The 21,997-nt window shown below is 40.1% G+C and overlaps 1 protein-coding gene across 9 annotated transcripts in view; it reads right to left on the bottom strand.

The window, feature by feature from the left end:
- Window positions 1-92: 92 nt before the first annotated feature.
- The window catches only part of NCOA7 (nuclear receptor coactivator 7), a 91,138-nt gene continuing 69,233 nt past the window's right edge, over window positions 93-21,997 (bottom strand). For 5 of the 9 annotated variants that reach the window (XM_072331119.1, XM_072331116.1, XM_072331118.1 and 2 more), the window contains 8 exons: window positions 20,112-21,178; window positions 18,388-18,556; window positions 9,939-10,086; window positions 5,600-5,728; window positions 5,316-5,468; window positions 4,732-4,827; window positions 3,256-3,329; window positions 93-2,376 (listed from right to left, as the gene is read on the bottom strand). In XM_072331119.1, coding sequence (XP_072187220.1) covers window positions 2,241-2,376; window positions 3,256-3,329; window positions 4,732-4,827; window positions 5,316-5,468; window positions 5,600-5,728; window positions 9,939-10,086; window positions 18,388-18,556; window positions 20,112-21,178 — 1,972 coding nt within the window. In that variant the 3' untranslated portion in view covers window positions 93-2,240. The remainder of the gene's footprint in view (window positions 2,377-3,255; window positions 3,330-4,731; window positions 4,828-5,315; window positions 5,469-5,599; window positions 5,729-9,938; window positions 10,087-18,387; window positions 18,557-20,111; window positions 21,179-21,997) is intronic. The other 4 variants (XM_072331122.1, XM_072331123.1, XM_072331124.1 and 1 more) reach the window with 3 other exon arrangements.

The following is a 21,997-nucleotide window of genomic DNA, read 5'->3' as shown; positions in this document are numbered from 1 at the left end:
TACAAAAGTGATGTTCGCAAGCCATATCCTTTCAGTTTAAAAATGCCCTAAGAGCTGTGAGTAAAGGATAGGATCTGCTCCGAGTTTCTGAATGCATAAATTCCTTTATTGAAAATATTGTGATAGCACTGCATTACATATATTCAATATTCATAGTTTCAAGGGTCACAGAATTTGATTGAACAACACTGTTTGAATATAGAACACAGCGTTTAGATATGCTCTGACAAGTATAATATAACCAACTAAGTTGTAGATAGCAATGGTGAAACGTGTGTAAAATGTTGAACTTGGCTTTGGGGTTGTAGATTTTTTAACTAGTAAGTGGTTTGCCACCATCAGAAGAGCAAACGGGTCCTACATACTCCTGGTGTCTTCAAAGCATTATGCTGTTAGCAACCTGGAAAACACTTCACAGCATTACCAATAAGTCTATGGCTGTAGCAGGCCATGTAGATGGGAAGTGTGAAAAGCTTACGTGCAGCATATTACAGACTTACTGTGTATAGACAGCACTGGTGTTAGATCGTGAAATTTATGTGCAGGATTAAGATTTATGAATGCTTTTGAGAGAAAATAATTTGGCTTCTTGTTTTATTATGAATATATTAAAAACAGGAAGAACGGTAACTAAATAGAGTTGCATTACTCAATAATATTCCAAAACTAGACTATACTGTTTAATGCATGGAAACACGCCACCATTTCTACAACCTGCCTTTCTCAGGACAACCCCACATTCAATACTAATGGCAAGACGGCGTTTGGTCACAACCGGATTGTGTGAATAAAACCATGGCTTAACTGGAAAGCAGAATTCTGTAGAAAACAGTAAGACGGGTGGTCTTCTGCCACACTTTTTCTACCTGCTAAAATTTTCATAGCACTGATCTGGTTAGCATTGAGCCGTATATTGTAACGTGGTCTTTTAAGTGTTGATAGGAAAATTATCTGATTGACGGATCAGAAAGCGCAAAACAAGGAAGAATACTTATTTGCCCATCAAATCCTAAGCCGGCCTGTTGCTTCAAGTCATAAGGAAGGAAATAATATTAATTGCTAAGAAAACAAATACTACGCTACCGTAACCCGGCCTGTTAAGGAAACAGCATTCTTCTCCATATCTTCAGACTGTATGTTTTCCTTAACAAAGCAGTTATTCAATATGTAAAGAAATGCTCAGAAAAAAAGCACAGTGGGTGGTTTATTTTGAATCATTTGGTGGTGATACAGAAAACAATCACCTCTTAGAAACGTCCCTGCTAAACAGTCAATAGCACTAGGACAGATGCTCAGGGCGTGCTGTCCCAATTCTGTTGGCTGCACCAGAGCTCATGCAGTCTACACCAGGTGGCATTCTGCCCAGAGTCTCCCCCACACGGCCTAAATAATCATCTATTAGCTCTGCTTACACGTTCCTGTTAATGAGGAGTGCTAGCCACTTTTCCTCTCATCTCAGAGAAAACCAGAATTATGCACTCAAGCCAGAAAATAAACCCTCTTAATTAGGGTTAAATGAAAACCAAACCTCATTTACAAACTAAAAACGAAAATTAAACTTCAGAAATCAAATAAATTGATTGAAAAATAAATGCCGACGCATAAGAAACCTACCTGAACGGTAATGATTTACCAAATTAAGATCTGAAATATTAAAAAGAAAAAAAAAACAACAACACCCAATAACCCAACCCTCACAGGTAACGCATTTACAACCAAGTTCGCTATACAATAACAATAAATAAAAAGCATTTAAAAACACGTTCCCTTAAGTGCTGCTTACACCTACTTCCGATTCATTCCCATGGCAAACAGTATGCTGTGGATTTTGGTGCAGTTAACTTTTTATTTTTGGTTAGCATTTGTACGCTGAACATAAATACACATGGAATGTACAGGACAGAGATAGTTTTCCCACGTTATATATATATATTTTCACAGTAACAGAAGTAGTTCTCGATTCATACACCATCAATGTTTTCATAAGCATCGTATCTTCAGTGGACGAGCCTTGAAGAAAGGAGTTAAAAATAAACAACCTCTGACTGATCTTGTATTGTTCCATCTCCTTCTGCCTCTGAAAACCAGCTGTTGTTCCTTGGTTATTTTTTTGCGTAGTCATGCTCTGGTACGACTTGATGGGGAAAAAAAAAGCGTGTAACATTGTGAGGCAGCCCGCACCTTTTATTTAGCTTTTAAGTGCCTAATGGATCCAGTCCTTAAGGCATTCAGTAAGTACTTCATTCAAATGTCCATACTTCTACATCCTGTATTATGAAATCTTCTTTCTTAGATAAGATGTCATTATTGAAGGTGCTGCAGGAGTTGCTTCGTCCATGATACAAGTCTGCATCCAACCATAAGCCAAATCGTCCGCTAAAAGAAAATACACATCAAATTTCAGGTTATATTTAACCCGAAGCTGTAGAGGAGTGACATGGAAGAAAGTAGACAATTCTGAGAACAGATGGGTTTGAACATGAAGGCTTAGCCCTGACGAAGCACTTGCAAATAAGCTTGCTTTGGTTCACATGGCAAATCACAGCAGATCACAAGCTGGAGTGTGTGCATACAGTGCCTATGCGCTTGGCTTCAGTGCCATCAGCTCCAGTTGCTGCTGGTGAGCAGCCTCCCAAACATGGCTGGAGTCCAGCTGCTCCAGAGTACAGACAGCAGGGACCTTTCCCTGCTCCAGACACGGTCCCTCCCAGTTTAGGAGAAGAGGTGTTTACACATCCCCAATGCAAACCATGGCCAGATACTGCACACAGCAGCCTGCCATCAGCTTCAGTTAGTTGCACAGTCTTAGCCCTTGATTTCATACCAACCCATTTTTGAAATTTAGGACCTGATTAAGTACTGTATCCTAGCTCTGCAGAGCAACAGAATAAGGACAGCTTAAAAGGACCACGTGAGAAACACTAGATGTTGATGGCAAAACTGCCATTACAGATTATCACCCAACAGCAAACCTCTTCAGCAATGAGAAGAGTATCTATCCCAAACATCTGTTTGTTCTAACCTCCCCCAAAATATTACTTGCCCAACATCAGTTGCTATCTTTAAGTGATGGAAACTGCTCTAAGGTTTGTAACAGAAATCAGATTGCTGAGATATCTGCCCTACACAGTTTACTAAAATGTCAGCAGTTTCACTGACGAGTTTTTCTTGCAGCTACCACAGTCCGCATCCTCTTTAAGCAAAATAAAATAAGGTTAGATACACCATTTGAAAAAGAAGCAAACGTTCACTTACCCTCCACCTCCAAGCTCCAAAGAGGTCATGTCTCCATTGATGAAGTAGGTATTCTCCCCACTCCATTTGAATACCTGAGGGTGAAGGAGAACAAAGCTACTTGTACTGTGAGGATTCTAGTATTACAAGATTTTGTAGTTCACAGAATCACAGAATTGTAGGGGATGGAAGGGATCCAGAGATCATCGAGTCCAACCCCTCTGCCAAAGCAGGTTCTCTACACCAGGTTGTACAGGTCGGCGTCCAGGTGGGTCTTGAATATCTCCACAGAAGGAGACTCCACAACCCCCCTGGGCAGCCTGTTCCAGTGTTCTGTCACACTCACTGTAAGGAAGTTCTCATGCACATTCATGCAGAACTTCCTATGTTCCAGTTTCTGGCTGCTTCCCCTTGTCCTGTCTCCACACATTGCTGAAAAGAGACCAGCCTCACCACTTTGCACCCCACACGTTTATAGACCTGGATCAGGTCCCCTCTCAGTCTCCTTTTCTCAAGGCTAAACAGACCCAGTTCACTTAGCCTTTCTTCATAGGGGAGATGCTCCAGGCCCTTCACCATCTTTGTGGCCCTCCTCTGGACTCTTTCCAAGAGATCCCTGTCTTTTTTGTACTGGGGAGCCCAGAACTGGACACAGTATTCCAGATGAGGCCTCACCAGGGCAGAGTAGAGGGGGAGGATCACCTCCCTCGACCTGCTGGCTACGCTCTTTTTAATGCACCCCAGAATGCCATTGGCCTTTTTGGCCACGAGGGCACACTGCTGGCTCACGGCCAACCTGTCATCTACTAGGACACCTAGGTCCCTCTCAGCAGAGCTCCTCTCCAGCAGGTCATCCCCCAGCCTGTATTGGTGCATGCAATTAGTTAGCAGGGACTGATTCTTAGCAGGTATTTTTCAGTGTAGTCATATTTGATTTTTATTTTCATTTTGATTGGCAAGAAGGAAGAGGACCCAGCTAGAAAGAAAAAAATAAAACAGTGCATTTTTAAAATCAGGAACAAGGCATCCTAGTCTTTTTCACAATTCTGCTTGCATCTTTAAATCAACAAGCATTCTGAAAAGAAAATGGCCAGTGTATTCAGTATTGAAAAATACACAAGCTATGGAAATCAAGGGGTTTTCCAGTGGCACTTTTGTCTCTAGTTTGATGTCTTTATGGTCCTAAGTATGTGCGCAATTATATCCTCCTCTTGACATTCGCTAACTTCCAAGGTGAGCCTTTGATAGCTTACTCCTTATTATACCTTGCTTCCCTCCTTCAATCCACTTGAAACCCACTGCTTACCCTCACTTCAAACAATTGTAGCCTTTTTGTTGCTTAGTGTTACACTGAGACAAGCGGTCAACTGAGACAAGCAACCAACAGCCGGCACATCTTCTAAAATGACAGAATGCCTACGGTTGCAGGGGGCATTAAAGGTTATTATTCCAAAAGGGAATCCATAAATCTCATACGAGGAAGAAAACACCGCTTACCTTGAAATTTGGACTGAACGTGTAGAGGAATGTTTCACCAGTGCCATAGTAATGGTCACTAAACCTGAAGGGATGCGTAGCGTATGCTCCAAAAATCTGTCAGAAGAAAAGGATTAAACTAGTGCTGAGAACAGAACAAAATTCAAGAGGAAAATAAGTATTTTTCAAAATACCTTCTGAGCTGGTGTTTCACCTTAAAAGAACCAACTGGTGAAATACACCAGCTGAGCAAGTATTCCTGCAAATCTTTTCTGTCTTTCAAAATAAAGCCACATGGCAACAGGAATGATGACTCCAGGTGTTGCCGAGTACTAAGTACACCACCACAAAGGTGTTATTTGCAACTTCCATGGCCAATGTTAAAAGGAGCACTCATTGTAATTAGGAAAACATGTAGTTTTGTTTCCATTAGTGCTTACGTGCTTTCCTACCTGTAAATTTATTTTAAGCAGTAGAAAATATAAATAGAATAAAAGAAATAAGCAATGCTTTATTGTAGCATGATGTCACTTCATGGTATGATTAGCGCTTCTTAATGACACATTTATTTTCAGCCCAAACCCTGCAGAACAAATACACCTTACCTGGTTGTCCATGTCCTTAATGACGAGGAGAACTGGACTGTCCAGAGATGCCGATTTGCGATACAGAGTCTTCAGGCTTGTCCCATGCTCCAGAGTACTATACGCCAGCCGCCACGGGTAGCCCTGCACTCTTGCAGGCAAGCGCTGGGCAAGCTGGACAGTGAACAGGGATAAACAATGAGGCATTCAACCAGTCACGTCACAGATAGCAGAATGCCCCACACTTAGCAGAACTAATAAGGAAACCGGGGTTTTTTTGTTTGTTTGTTTGTTTTCAGTCATACCTGCTCTATGTGCATATTTTCCAGAAGTGCACTGTGATGCTTTAAGACAGGTAAAGCATCATCATCTTCTTCTTCCCCATAGTAGCTGCAAACACTCTTCCGCCGTTTTGCTTCTTCTACAGTAATGATCTGAAGCAAGAGAACAAGTGTCAAACCTAAAGCACGGCTCTTATGCTGTCAGTCCTCTATGCAAGCAAATTCATTTGAAGCAATATACTCATCACCTGCTGTACTGCATGAAGCAAAACCACTGTATGGAATGGTTACATCAAAGCACGGGCAGCCCACTGTTAGGGTAATTCTCAAATGGCAAGGTCTGAGACAGTATGGGTAGCACAGTCTGAATGTCTTCACACCCCCATGGCCTTCCACTACTGTTGGGTCCTTTGGAATTAATAAACTCTGATGTGAGCAGGTGACACCACATGGTTGTTCTCAGACATGCGTGGTGTTGAGTCAAAAGGTGAAAGCACACTGTCTTATTTCCACATCACCCCGTGCACAGCTTCACCTTATGGGAATCTAAAGGAGGTAGGCACAAGCTTCTTCATTTTCTCTCACGCAGTAAGGTTACTATATACTATTTCTGTAGTATTATGTACTATAATCAGCACCTTATAATCTTAGATGCTAGTGCATAAGAACATGAAAAGGTTCAAAGCTTCACTTCTCTTTTCTAAAACAGCCCCCTTCTTCTGGATGGGGTGTGTGTGTGTGTGTGTGTGTGTGTGTGTGTGTGTGTGTGTGTGTGTGTGTGTGTGGCAGGGGGAGGTGTTTTTCTGTTATTGTTTTTTGCTTTTGTATATGCAAACTCAATCAGAAACAATATAACAAAGCTACAAATGTAAATCAATTGGAATAAATTTTGCAGCTGTATCATGAAAGAAATGCACCGAGTAAGAATTTGAGTGCTCAGCTTATGCAAGTTCTTGAAAATACTATCAGTAAAGACAAGATCTTTATAACATTCTTGAAAATGATCAAACTGCCCTTTGAGGAACTTCTACTTATTCATTTTCTGAAGAATTTCTATGGAGAACATACAGTATTTTACAAGGTGAGCCAATACTCATACTTCAAAGTCAGGTTTGAATTTGACTGCTTGTCAAATGAAGCACAGATTTCTCTTCAGCAACTGCAGGTATGTCACACTTCCTTTTCTGATAAAGCTGAAAAGGTAGCGAGAATGCTAGTCCATATATTTAACAGCCATCTATAGAAGTGCTCAGGAGCCAACAACGTGCCAAGAGATACAGAGGCCATGCTTTGAGACACGTGCAGCCTGGGCAGGCAATGGGAGCCAAAATGGGGTGCAAGGCTGGAGGGAAGCTGCAGACCCTTCAGTACAACTCTGGGCATCTCAGGCACAGTGCTCAGCCTGGGGAGGTGAGAGAAGGTACACTGAACACAGCAGCAGGGCTGTAGTTAGGCTTAGGGCTCTATGCCACCATGGCAAACAGGAAACACCAGCAAGGGCTTGGAGATAGGGCTGATGAGAAAGAAAAGGGGAAAGAAAGAGGCCCAGCTACAAAAGCTAGGAAACTTTACATCAACATCTTTCTATGAGCTTAATGCCACAGCAACCTTATCTCAGAAGAACAATCTCAAAACGTTACTGCACAGCTTCCACACACCCTCCTACAAATACAGCTTCTGAATGTCATTCACTGAATACACTGGCTGAGCTTGAACAACTCCCCCACACTTTCATAATTGCTGCTTCAACTTGCAGGAGCCATCAGCAGCCAAAAAACACCTGGAGGTCCTATATACACCTATCCCACAGGCAAGAAATTTACTGGACAGACTCCAGGTGGAGGTTTAGACCCACCACAAAGTGCAGAAGGAACTTCTCATAAAAACCAGGACTTGTGAGGAGTTTTCTGTGTGGAGAATAAAGCCCTAGGGATGCCAGTCATGCCAACATCTCCAGTGGGACAGGAGCAAGGCCTTTGCTGTGCTTGCTCCCATCCACCCTGTGTCCATTCACAGGCACCTGGAGCAGCGCTGACAACAACACCCTGAGCAGGGAGCCAGGGAACTCATGGTGCAGCACCTGCAGTGGGGGATAGGGCAAAAATCCAGCCTGTAGGATGAGTGTTCCTTGCCCCAGCAAAGCCAGGGAGTACAGATATTTCTGATGGTGGTACTCGAAGAACTGTGCAGCTGCATCCTAACCCTACAGTCCAGGCTCAGGGGGATCCAGGCCTGAGTCTTCAGAGGCTGGAGGGAAATCTGTGTTTGAACTGCAAAATTAAACCAATTTAAGAATAAATAAATGAAAGACACAAAACAACCCCTTCCTCCTCTAACTGTTAAAGGAACATGGCCTTTCTGCTTTTATCCCTGCTCTTTTTCTACCTCTTAAATGTTTTTCTTCCCTACCTAGGCCATTATTACTATTATATATATATTTTAAAACTGAATGAACATCTGTTTCATCTTAAAGCAGATGTACCTGAACTCCTATGTTATTCTTTAGGCTTTCCAGGAAGGAAGGGGGGGGGGGGGGGGGGGGAAGCTATTAAGTAAATCAACCACCAGCAAGCAAAATACAACCCAACCTACAGACTTCAGTTACTGCAGCAAAACTACTAACATTGCAGACCACACAAAACCAAAAACAAGTGAAAAGAATCAGCAGCTACAGGAACTGTACCTACAGCATTTTATCAGAGATTCTATGGGAAAGAGAAAACAAGCTACCTGAGGTGCAAATACTCTGTTTTAAAATTCATCAGAGAACAGAGGGACTTTTTACTAGAACATAAGTAGTACTGTATCAGATCCATGCTGCTCAAATAGGAATACAGTTCAACATACCTTCACAAAAGGTTCCTCCTGGTCAGGTTTGGCACAGTAAAGAATCTGAATATTCAAAGGCATCTTTTGCCTTTTCATCATCTATTAATTTGCAGTATCTACTGTACTTCAGTGCTCCAGTGGCAAGAGTTCCTGCCCACAAGCGTGACAGACAGCCTCTCCCCATGACACGCTTTGATAAAGTTGCTTATATGCTTCTCCACAATTGCAGTTTCTATTTCCCCACAAGGGAGAGTGATAGTTTCACAACAGCCATGCCCAAATTTGGACTTTCGACAGATATTTCCTGGCAGACCTACTTTAAATTTGCAAAGCTTGAATGTATTGCGAACAAAAGTGACACACCTTAAAACTGTTTCCAGCTAATTCCTCTCCCAGTACATATTTAAATAAAACAGTGAGAGAAGTTCCTAATGTGGCTGGATCTTTCCCACCTCTGTTCTTTGGATCGCTGGCCCTGCTCCTTCATTTTGGATTTGGGAAAATGCAAATAGCAACTGAAGAATGAAATGCAGCACGATGTATGACTGCACTCAGCTCGGAGAAAAACAAGGGCTGAAAACCTTTCTTCCCCCCCCCCCCATTCATGCTGCAGTTCACAAAGCACCAGAATCTTGAGGCAGTAAAACTTTCATTTTTAAAGTTATTCACAATCAGAGCTCAGTGTGTTACATTTCAAAGGACAAGTTCCATTCCCAAGTTCTGCTTCTGAACATACTTCAATTTGAAAATAGAAATGTTCAAAAAACAGGGCAGTAGGATTATTTTTTAATCAAGTTTAAGGCAAATACTCACAACTAAGTTACCTCCCAGTCAGGAAATTACCTATTTGTTCATTTATCACGTATCATAACACAACAAGTGCTTCAGGGTTCATAAGTATAACCAGAAAAAAAGCACATAAACTTACTTCCCTTAGAAACTAGTTTTGATAGGCATGAGATGCAGATAATAAAGACAGGAACACTAAGTAGTTAAAGCAGACTGCAAAAGTCTCTGGATGAACGAATCTGAGTATAAAACCTATCCATCTTACAACTACCATTTAAACTTCTTTGTGCAACTAAGAAGCAAAGATCTGTCTGGTATAACAGCATCTCATGCTAATCCATTTCAGTGAGCACACAGGAGCTTGTGCTAGTGTGCTCACAGGTACCTGTGCTTTTGGGAGCATTTATTAATAGTATATAAATACAATATAGATTTAGCAATGCTAACAACATACAGCTGTACAGTTTGGCAAAAGGCAAACATCACGCAGCCAAAATACATGCATAATATGTACCGGTGGCAAATCAGAAAACTGTTTAGCTGTTGGCCTGCAGTTTCCGGGGAGAAAAGAAAGAAATACTGAAAGAAGATGAGTACATTTATGTGACTGCTGCCAAGTCTTGAAGCAGAAAACGTTATAAAAAGAAATATAAAAACTGTCCTAAGAATAAGTGCTGATAAGACTCTTAACAGGGTACGCACAATTGACACATACATGGTTCATAAAGTGGCAGAAAGCACCCACCTCCCAGCTTTTAGTAGTGGGCTCACTGAAGAAGTTGTCTATCATGTCAAGCTCCTCCTTTTCTACCACAACAAAACCTTGCTCTTTGGCATCTTTTCCATATATCTCTGGTGACCACTGAACAAAAAACGTGTACAAGTGATCCACCCTGTGAACAGAAAAGGAAGAAACAACTGTTTTTCAGTGATCCATGAATATGGCAGTACCACTTAGTGCAGAGATTTCACCTGGGGACAAAGAGGGGATAACCACACGCACCAGGTACTCACACACTTCCACACACAGCAGTAGCTCCTTCCACACAGTAGCATGAACTACTTAATCTTCCTCTCCTTCCCCTCCACCCTTATCCCCCTCCTCCCAAATCATACATTTTTTCTCCTTTTGCTATACACACAAAAAAAAAGCATTACAGATAGACTAAGCGGCTTGTCTAGTCACACACAATTCATATTAAAGCCCACCAACTGGTATTAGAAACACGCTTCACAGAAGTTAAATCCAAGAGAAAGATATAAAAAGAAAAGACTACCATCTCATTTCAATTAGTTTGACCTTGTAAGTAAAACAAGCTGCTAAATAGCACTAACAAATTCTACACAGCATTTCTAGCTGCCCTCTAAAGTTTACAGACTAATCACAAAAGAATTCTTCATCCCGTTGTAATAACAAAAAGGAGCAGTTACTGACAGCTTTAAAGACATGTTGTTTGACAATATCCATAATGAACAGAGGAAAAAAATAACAATGGAACAATTTATTTAGTATAATCTTTTGATCCAGGTAGCTCTGAAGATCAAAATTAAAACAAACATATGCAAAACCAAACAGGAATAGGTTAGTGGACCCACTGTCCAAAAACTGAATGCACAGCAGAAATCAAACCCTAATTAAAGAGAGAAGACAGACAGGTAGTAAGTACTTAGGACACTGGATCTTTCTTCAGTTATTCACCAGAGATTCTTCTGGCAATTCCTCGATCAATACAAAAGAACTGAAGTCCTAGTGAATCCTAGATACCTTCACTTTATAAATCATGTTACTTGCACTTACAGTATATGCAAAATTATCTTAATATGAATAGCCTTAAAGCCCCTGGGTTCTTGCACTCTTGGATTCTGTTCACAAATATAATTCCACAGATTTCTACAACTGAATCTATGTTTTTTTGTTCCACATTTCTACCAGTAAGAGTCACAGTCTGCTGCCAGCTGTAACTGCAGAAACTGATAACCCTAAAATAGTTGTCTGCTCATGATAGTCACATTAATTCCTAGTTAAAGTAAAATATTTGCGAGGCTCGACTTTCTTAGACCTCATGAAATTCGGCTCCAATTTCCACTACCCCCAGAAAGTATTAAGTGTTGACTTTTCTGTTTCATGTCCCAGTCATGAAAAAGGAACAAATTAGTTTTTTCTCTTCTTTGCACATTCACAAAACATTTCCATAGTGTATATGGTTACTGGGTGACATAGTTAAATTTATGTTTTTGTTATCAGAATAATTGTATTTGTGAAACATTTTCAAAGGATGCAACAACATACAGCTCTACCCAGCACTACTTTCTATGGCATCAACGGCCTCCTGTTGCCACAGATAAGCAACGAAGCTAACAATATAAAAAGTTAAAAATCCAACTGTTGTTCATAACTCTGAAGCAACACATACAAATAAGAGAGAGATCAAGGTAGTAATGCACAATCAGTCAGCCTTTAGCATCACTCTAGCCAATAATTGAAGGAAGAGACTGAAGAGGGTCACACTCCACAGTGTTAAGGGTTCCCCTTTCTTTGTGAGAATCCATGTGACTGCTTACAAGCTTGCACAGATCTGGAATTTGTGAACTGTGGAACATATTTCTGAAAGTTGCCTCATCTAATTTTAGATCTTTTCCCCTAATTGCATTTAACCCCACATCGATAGCTGACGCAGTATGCCCCATTCCTCTCAGCTTGCTTCACAGATGCTTCAGAAAGAACAGTGTGATAATCTCACTAACTAATTTGAGTTTTAATTGGAAGAGACTTTCAGCTCGAGCACTGTGTATTTTATGTGCAGTAGGCCTAGTCTGGAAAGCTAACCTACTTAATTCCTACAAATCCCTACACAAGAGCAATAAAACCAGGGGCTGCTGTTATCTGGCCAAGACCAACCTGTAAGTACTTTCACGTAGTTGGGCAGAGGAGAGCAGTATGCTCTTTATTTCAGAAACAGAACGAATTTAAGTCGTAAGGCACCTTTGGAGAACATCTCATCTACCTTCTGCTCAAAGTAGAGCTAATACCCAAGTTCGTGCAGTTTGCTCAGCCTTGTCCATCTGCAGCTTTAAAAATCTCCAACAGATTCCACAGCCTCTTTGTGCAACTTCTTCCACATACAAACAATGCCATGTATTTTTTTTCCCCTCTTGCATCTAAGCAGACTTTCCCCCAGTGTATGCAGCATGTCATCTGCAAAGAGTCTGGATCAATCTTTTTAAAAAGTGAATAACAACTTCCAAACTGCTCACCATGTTCCTCCATTATGTGAGCTAGCAAGAAGTCAAGTATTCATTACCTCAAAGAAAATACAGGCTGACTTATGTTGAGTTTGTTCTCAGTTTCTTCATCTCCTTTTCTGTAAAGCTACTCCCCAAGGCCATCTGTCCCCAGATTCTCAGTGAGGTTGTTCCACCCACAGCATACAACCTTGCATTTGCCTTTTCTGAACTTCCTGACATTTCTGTCATGCCGCTGCACCTGCTTGTTGATGTCCTTCTGAATGGCAGCTCTGCTCTCCAATGTACAAACACTCCCCAGATCTGGTGTCACCCTCCAAAGTGACGAGGATGCATTCTATCATCAAGGATGCAGACATTAAATGGGATCAATTGCTAAGGAATACCACTTGTACCTGATTACCACTTAGACTAGCTATCGACTGAGTAGGACAGTCCAATTTTTCACCTGTCTCATTTTCTATCTGTCTTGACTACTTTTCTCCAATTTAATTGTAACAGTACTATAAGACACCATAGTGGAAACCCTTACTGATGGCATGGTTAACAACACCTCTTGCTGTCTCCTTGTTCACAAAACTTAATGTCTCAAGACAGAAAAGCAACATGGTTTGCCTGTGGTAAATTTGGAACAGTTGTTTCCAATCACTTCTTGACCTCCACATGCCTGGAAATGGCTTCCATCAGGACCTACATCATAACAGCCCCAGGGGCCGAAGCAGAGCCAACTGACCCACGCTCCTGCAGATTCTTCTTGATTTTTATGAAGATAGTTGCAGTAATTATCTTTCCAGTTATTAAGGAGCTTTCCCAATTATCATTACCTTTCAAAGGAAGACAGAAAGCAGCCTTGCAATAATATCAACCAGCTGCCTCAGTACACTCAGAGTATTTCCTGTCAGTCTCCATGGTCCTGTATAATCTCAGTTTCTTTTAGTAATCAATAAATAAGTTTTCCTCCACATGGGCAAACGCTGAGTAAATCCAGACACTCCAGATTTAAGAAGCAGCAATGAAAAATAAGAAATAGGCAGCTGCAGAAGTGAGGTAATTGTGACAGGGGATGCAGAGCATCCCTTCTCTGTGTGTAAAATTGTAACATAACATTATGGCCAAAAAGAACTGAAGGAAGAAACTTTTAGATTGAAAATTCATTGCTTGAGGAACTCTCTTAGAGCCAACCTGACAGCTGCAAAAGCATGTATCCCTCGATGTCAGTAGCTGTTTTGGTGATCATACGCTTATAAGTGTCATATACTAATAAGAAAAAAAGAAAAATCAATAAAACAAAGTGCTTGGAAAGGACCAACAGCAGTAACCTGAAGTTAATAATTAAATTTCCAGGAAATCAAATAAAAAATGAAAAATGAAACACCAATTAAAGAAAGGGAAGGAAAATGGGGAAAAACACCCTTGGCTGCAGATAAGTTAAAAGGAAACTGAATATTCTTACAAATATATTCACAGTATTGAATACATACAGGAACAAAACAAATGTAAAACAAAAAGATTACAGTGAAGAATATAAACTACTTAGAAAACTCATTTTGGAGAGTAAAGAACATGACTTCAAAATCAGGACAGCAAATACTGAAGTATTAGAGATTTTTAAGCAATTCACAGAGGAGCCTGATTCCTAAAAGTTGTATTGGCCACACTCCTTAATAAGGGTAATGTATGAAGTTACCAGAAGTCATTTGAAAGAGGAAAATCACTCAATAAATACTTCTGTTTTATACCTAAACAACTACTATTGAAAATTTTCAATAACGGTGATAACAAAATACTTCATGTTTGTATAGCAGCTAAGAACTATATTAAAAGAGAAGATATTTCTGTGAGTTGTTTTAAGTTATCCCTACGCATGCAGTCTATGTCTAAAAACTTTGAGAACTGGGAATCCAGTCTGAGTAGGTAATGACAACTTCAGTGAAACCTGAAATACTGGGGCAGCTCTAAAGACTGGGAGAAAACTAGCATTGAATGAAAAAAACTGCCCAAGAACAGCGATAATGAAATACATAAGTACTGTAATGACAATGTCCTTGATATAATGGAATCGCTGAAATATCCTTTCATTAATTGGAATGGGAATCTCAAAACTAAACTGTTCAGATGAGATCCTTGTTTTGGTGTCAGAGATTAATTAGACAAGCAGTAATACTACATGCTTAGGCTTGCATAAGATTTCCGATATAACATAAAAAGACAATAATCTATAAAAATCCAGAAGGCAGGAAGCTAAGACAAAAAATGAAGTTCCAAAAAATGAAATGAGGCTCAAACCCTCCAAGTGCAAGATCTTGCACCTGGGTAGTGACAGCTCACAATATCAATACAAGCTAGGGAACAAAAGGATTGAACACAGCCCTGCTGAAAAAGACCTGAGAGTACTTATGGATGGGAAGCTGAACATGAGCCAGCAATGTGCCATTGCAGCCCAGAAAGCCAACTGTATCCTGGGCTGCATCAAATGAAGCATGGCCAGCAGGGTAATGGAGATAATCCTGCCTCTCTGTTCTGCACTGGTGAGGCCTCACCTGGAGTACTGCATCCAGATGGAGTCCTCAGTACAGGAGAGACATAGACCTGTTGGAGTGTATCATGAGGAGGACCACCAAAATAATCCAAGGGATGGAACACCTCTCCTGCAAGGACAGGCTGAGAGAGCTGGGGCTGTTCAGCCTGGAGAAGAGAAGGCTTTGAGGTGACCTGATAGCTGCCTTTCAGTATTTAAAAGGAGGCTGTAAGAAAGAAGTGTTTTGAGTTTAAGAAATAGCTGTTTAGAAGGACAATGGGAAATAGCTTCAAGCTTAGAGAGGGTAGATTTAAGTTGAATATAAGAAAGAATTTTTTTCCCCCCCCCTCCCCAGTAAGGGTCGTGAGGCACTGGAACAGGCTGCCCAGAGATGTGGTGGATGATCTGCCCCTGGAGACATTCAAGGTCTGGCACTGAGCAGCCTGACAGCTATGTAGCTGTCCCTGTTTGTAGCACAGGAGCTGGACTAGATGACCTTTCAGGGTCCCTTCCAACTGAAATGATTCTAATATGATTTAAAAGATTTACTACTTGCCTGAGGAACTTTTCAATGCTAAAATGAGGAAATAATTTGTTAGGATGCAAGTTTGTAAAGGAAGAAATTCAATGCAGCTATCTTTGTCCCAGCACAATCCATTTTCCTTTGGATGAGCTTGAGGAAATCTTTGAGTTACCAAATTACTCACCTGCTACTGCTGCTCAAAATCTAGTAAACTAGAAAAATCTACATTCCGTTTAAATACCCACTTAAATAAACCATAAGAGCACACACACTTACCCTCTAACACCATAAGCTACACCCATCGCAAGACTTCGCAGCAAAAGAATCGATCTCCTCATTACTGTCCAAAAGCACGAGTGCCTCCCTGCTCAGTGGAACAGTTAATGTGATGAGAAGCTACCTGAGTCTAGGCAATCTTTATGTAAGGCAACTAGAGATTTCCATCTCCTACATTACGTGCTAAGGCAAATGCCTCTGTGATTAAGCAAAGCTGCAGAGAGCAGTCCCAGAGTCACTGATTAATGTAGCAGTGTTGCTCAGGGTCGTGACTGACACACTGGACTGCTCTCGGTGCCCTGTGAAGCTGCATATCAGAGCAGAACTAGAAGAGCAGGCAAAAGGAAAACAAGATTTAAGACATTCTAACACCCTTTATGAAGGATACCAGCCTAACATTTTTCTGTGTATTAACAATGTTTCTCATAAAACACAGAACACAAAGAAAAGCAAACCAATGCAATTACCTTGCATGTCCCTCACCTCCCACCATGCAGCTTTACCAAAGCCTGCCAAGGACACAGAAGCCACAGACTGTTTACACAAGGAGCAGCAACTCTGCTGGGAACAGCAGATTATGGGGGCTCAGGGTGAAAAAGGAGCCATTTTCGCAACTGATTACAGAAGCCGTTTTGACAGCAAACAGTAAAAGGTCATAGAAAAACACAATTAGATGAAAATCTGAAGATTTAACTTAAGCAGTGATTACTGACCTGCACACTAATTTCTTCACAATCTCACTTTTGCTTAATTGCTACAAAATACGAAGACACTGCAAGCTACAGCAATCATGGCAAACAGAAAATGTTCTACTTATGTTGCTACAAGGCCAATGAGACAAGAAAGGTATTTTGTGCTATTTTCATAAGTAACACTACTCTGCATTCAGAACAGAATTTAATTCATTATGTTATTTTGATACACTGTATCAAAAATACATTAAAGATCTATCCCGAATTATCTATCCTCCACGATTCTCTCGAGATGTGACACCAACAAGTACACACTATGTAATACTAGCACAAGCCATGCCATGAGTGAACAGGAAGCCCCATTTTGCTTTAGGATGCATCTGAGACTTTAAAGGAAACACTAACTTATTGGGCAACCATATCTCCTGCATTAAAACGATGGATTAAGTGTCTTAATTTTTGTCCCAAGTTCAGTGCAACCTTTTAAGCACCCACGTGGCTTTAAAACAGTCACGTACAAATAGCACAAGAATGACTCAATCTTAATGCTTTCACCACTGATTTTGAGGATCCAAGCAGCAGGTGTGACAGTAAAGATTTGTCTTTTCAGCCAACATGGCCAAATACTGCAACATCACTCCAGAAATGACTTTTACTATTCTGAAGACTGAAGTATAAACCAGTTGTCAATGTTTAAGTTTATATATGAATTAAATCTCCTTGATAACATGAAAATTTCTGCTTATAAAATGACAAATAGAGCTGCCATTTTCAAAGTTTGTGTTAAGAAGTTTAAGATTTCGCTGTTACACAGGATAACGATAAAAAATTACATTAGTCCAGCAGCTTTCAACATTAGACAAACTGTCTCAAAAGCAAAAACTGACCTTGTATTATATTACAGCATCACTTGAGCTCCTTGAAGTATTTACTCACAATCCAAACTAGAATTTTCTAAACCCACCTTTCTGAAATCCCTAAGGAGCTGAATACCAGGTTCAGCAGATAGCAAGCAAACCCAAAGTTACCTTCAGCAACACTCCTGATGGCCACATTCCAGCTGGATTAAGCCTCTCCCCCTCCTCCCTATGTCAGCAACTTCCACACTACTAGTCTGCTTAAAACACTCATTTCTAACATACATGAAATGAACACTTAAATTTATACACACGCTACAAATCTGAAAATATTCAGAAAAAGTATTTAAAAAGAAAAATTGATTGTCCATCACAAACTCCAATTCTTTCTTCCTAGCATCTAATTCACCAGAAGTGTGATCTCTGATTTCCCTCTGTTGTTTTAACAGACCTGAGAGCTGCTCCATCCTTCTTCTAGCTACAGGAAATCTAGCAATTTGATTCCCCGTAGTCAAGGAAAAATGATCTGTATGGAACATCACCAGCCTTAACTTTTTTTGCCCTACAGTACTGCTTGTTGTACACAGGGACACACAGAGCATTTAAGTGGATCTTGTCACAAAGGCATGTTTTATTTGATGGGTCTGAAGGCAGAAAGACTCACACCCATTCAGTTAGATATCTCTCTCTTTTCCACTCTATGTCCTTCGCTGACATGAAATACCTACTTTTAACATTGGCACTTTAGTGCATTCCTCAGCACTTGAAAATGCCCCACGTTTTCCCATTTCCTCACTCCTCAAACTATAGCCAAAACCCAGACGATCCCCAAGCACTTTTATCACACGCTACCAAGCTTTTCAACCTTCACATGGCACTCAGTGCCCTCTTTCTCACTGGGAATTGTATATTCATTGTATCTCTGGCATGCAATTAAATGAGGATACCTCCCTCCTCATTTCAGCATTCTTGGGGCATTTTATACCTTAGACCACAAAAAGAAAGTCAAATTCAACTCCAGAAAGCACTGTACCTTTAAAAATTAAGAGACAGATAAAGTTTTCATACTACATGCTGCAGCTTACCTTTCCCGGGGAACAGCAAACCAGTACTCTGGTTGCTTTATCTTTTTACTGTACTGTTGAGACATGGTGGTGCTCTGAGACACAAAAGACTTTCTCATAGGTTTGCCTACTTTAATGCACAGAAACATTGGAGGAGTCTTGCTCTTCTCCTCTTTTGAAGGAAGCATATCTGAACAAGAGACAGAAGAGATGAGCTGTTTACAAGACAGCACAACTACCACAACTGATAAAATATCAGCACAGAGATCGATAACTTTGTACAAAGTAGACTACAAAGTATCATGCACTGAATTAAACCTAACATTCCATTTAATAGCCAAACTGCTTTAATAAATCCTTGCTCATTCTAAGCTGTGTTTGTTTCCATTTTATCAGGACCATATCCTCCTCAGTTGTAGAGCTGAGTATGGTATCACTGTAAATTAAATCATTAAGATAATTGGACTGGGTACAAACTGTGACATGAAGCAGGCAAGGAAGGGGGGACAGTAGAAGAGAAGATCTTGCCTACCTGTCACCATAGCCAGCCCAGCAAACCTCACCACAGACAAAGGGTGATGCATTTGCTGTCTTGTCCCCAGCTAGATCCCTCATTCCTACCCCAGTGTTTGAATGAGTCCAGGAAACCAATCCCACCAGAGAATAACTTCAAACATACCAAGCCCAATCAGATCATCAGCCATAATGGTCAGATAGATAGTCATGTCAAAATCTTTTGTCTGCACGGGACAAGTAAAGTGTAACAGTTGCTTGAATTTCTTAAATTGCCAAAAAAAAAAAAAAAAAAAAAAAAAAAAAAAAATTGTTTATTAAATGGTAACATCAACCACACTGAAGTTGTTACAGCCATTTGAGGAACATACATACAGCCATCTTCTGTTGTTTTTCGGTGATGAGAACTAGCACCAAGTGCAACTACTGAGACATTAGGGAAAAGGAAAACTATTTTAAGAGCAACTGTTTTTAAAATAAAGACTTCCACTTGAATTGCCCTCCACTATCTCATATGAATCAAGGAATTATGGCCAGTAGCATATTAAACTAAAACGTGGGGATGGACTCATGCTCAGATGTCCCGAGTAGCAGTAGAAATAACAATCTGTGAACACGCTACTTAAATTAAGATTTCATTTTGTTTCTCAAATTTTATTCACAATAAACCAATCACTAACTAAAACAAAAGGATCAGTAAGACTCTACATACACTCCTATTTATCACTTCCCTAGAGGCTTACATAGCATCAAAGACACCAGAAGGATACTGCGTCAAGATGACTTTATAACAATGCAATACTTTAGATTTGATTAGAAATACATTTACTAACTTCACTGAAGCAGAAGAAGTTATTGATAGATAAGCAGTAACAACTCCTATGCCATGATGCATCCATGTCAATGTTCCAACTGGTTGACATTTTACTGTTCTTAAAGCCAGTAAACAACAGTGAAGCTTACATTACATAAGGTTTATATAAACTGTAATCACTGAATACGGAAAGAGCACATAAACTACTTATTAAACTAGAAATTTAGGGAGCCTGAAGGTGCATCTTTTTCTTCTAAATATCATAAAATATAAAATTATAATATACAACAGTAAAAAAGAAGAGACCAAGCATTATATACGTAAAAGAGAAAATTCAGAGCAGAAGGATATCAATGCAAAGGTTACCGTCATAATGCTGTCCGAGTCTCAGAGGAAACAAGGATAACCAGAGACCTACCTTCAATTGGCACTTGAATTTTCTGCAGCAGCCACAGTCTGACCTCTGATTGATTGTCTAACTGTGTTTCTTGACAGGTCTTGTCTACAGCTGGTACTAACGAAGAGTCCAGAGACTCTTTGAGATCCTTTTCCTCTGCTGCTGCTGCGCTGCTTTCTAATGAAGGTGCTTTCCTTCCAACACAGCAGGAATCAAGCTCCATACTTCTAACTGTATGGACTTCATCAGCTTGGGACTTTGAACAGCTAAGTGTAAGGTCTATACCAATTGCTTTATTGTTTTCACCTTTCTGGATTTCAGCCTTGTGCAAGTCTTCAGATGACTGAGACCCACTCCCATCTTTATTGAGATAAAATTCTATAAGTTTATCTTTCTCTAGCTCTTTCTTAGTGTCCAATGCAGTCTCCACCTTACCTGTTGGGGAACTGACACATTTGTTTACTTCTGGAATAACATCTTGTTTTTCACATAGCTCTAAGTCTAAATCAGCTTTAGGTTCAACACTGTCCTTTTTTTCCAAGGAATCAACTGTGAAGTGCTCCTGGACTTCTGTAGTGGGTTTGGTTACCTGCTGCTTCGTTCTCCCCAACTCCCTGGGGTCAGCCAACAAGCCTTCCATTAATGAGATTTTCCTGTCCAACCCTCTATCCATACGAGATGGCACCTTTTCCAGATCAATGAAATCATCCCCTCCTCCTCCTGAAAGGGAGTCTTCTTTGGTTCTGATGTCTGAAACATTTTTTTCTTCAGAAGGCTCCTTGACAAGTGGATCTGCAGCAAACTTTTCCAAATGTTCAGTGGCAGTGATATTATTATAAAACTCCAGTGACTTGGATTTAATTGAGCCCGTACTCTCAGATGACTGAAGAACTTCAAAATCAGCAGACTTTTCTTTATCTGAAGGTTTTATCTGTTTGGCACCTGGAACACTGGGTGAATCACCATTCTGTTGCCTCTTTTCCTTGCTAAGGGATTTGAATTTGCTGAAAGGATTGATATCTTTCTCAGAGGAAAGGTCTTCCCATTCTCCTGGCCTGTACAGAGGACAAAGATCCTTTGGTATGTCACTGCCAGGTTAAATGATGGATGTACATAGGATGTTAAAAGCAAAATGGAAACAGAAGAAAAAAATAAAAGAAAAATGAAAAACATAAAAAATGAATAATATATCAACTTAAGTTTTGAAACTCAACTAAAAATTACTTTCTCCAAAATAAACATAGACCAGTACAAATGAATGACTTTAAAGAAAAAAAAATGTGGAAAGGAAAATACCAAACTAAAATGAGTAGCACACTTTGCAGACTATGCAACACAGGTGAAGATATGGCACATGTAATAAAAATGCACAAGGTTATTAGAAGCTCAGTAACGAAAAGAAGGGACACGTATTTAGCTACTGGAAATTCATTTTATCATATTAGTATTATTGCTTCCCACACTTGAGAACTGTCAGGCTCTGCTCATTGGTAGTTCAATGGGTTTTCATGCTCCCTAAGTCAGTAAAAATGCATTTTTGAGAAGAAAGCAAATCACAGATAAGGTATGTGCTCTTTAAACATGTTTTCCACAAACACAACTGGCAACGGTCCATTTTCTTTTATCCAGCACTAAGTTATACTATCTGAATGCAGACTCCCACATATTTATTTTTAATGCAAGACATTTAAAATGTTTTACAATGGAAAATTCTTAAAACCAGCAGACAACAGCATAAGCTCCATCTTACTGCTAAAAAGTCTGAGGTGAATGAGAATAGATGATTTTCATCACTCAGAAGCTGGTTAGTAGGCAGTCTGGTAATGAAGATAACACAAGTATCTAGAAAATTTTTCTTGAACTAAGAAAATAGAGAAACATTGGTGAATTTCACTTAGGAAGTAAGT

This window comes from Excalfactoria chinensis, chromosome 3 (assembly GCF_039878825.1).
Source record: "Excalfactoria chinensis isolate bCotChi1 chromosome 3, bCotChi1.hap2, whole genome shotgun sequence".
In the NCBI taxonomy this organism is placed as follows: Eukaryota; Metazoa; Chordata; class Aves; order Galliformes; family Phasianidae; genus Excalfactoria; species Excalfactoria chinensis.
The sequence above is the reverse complement of the archived record's forward strand: the minus strand, read 5'-3'. Positions and strand labels throughout refer to the sequence as shown.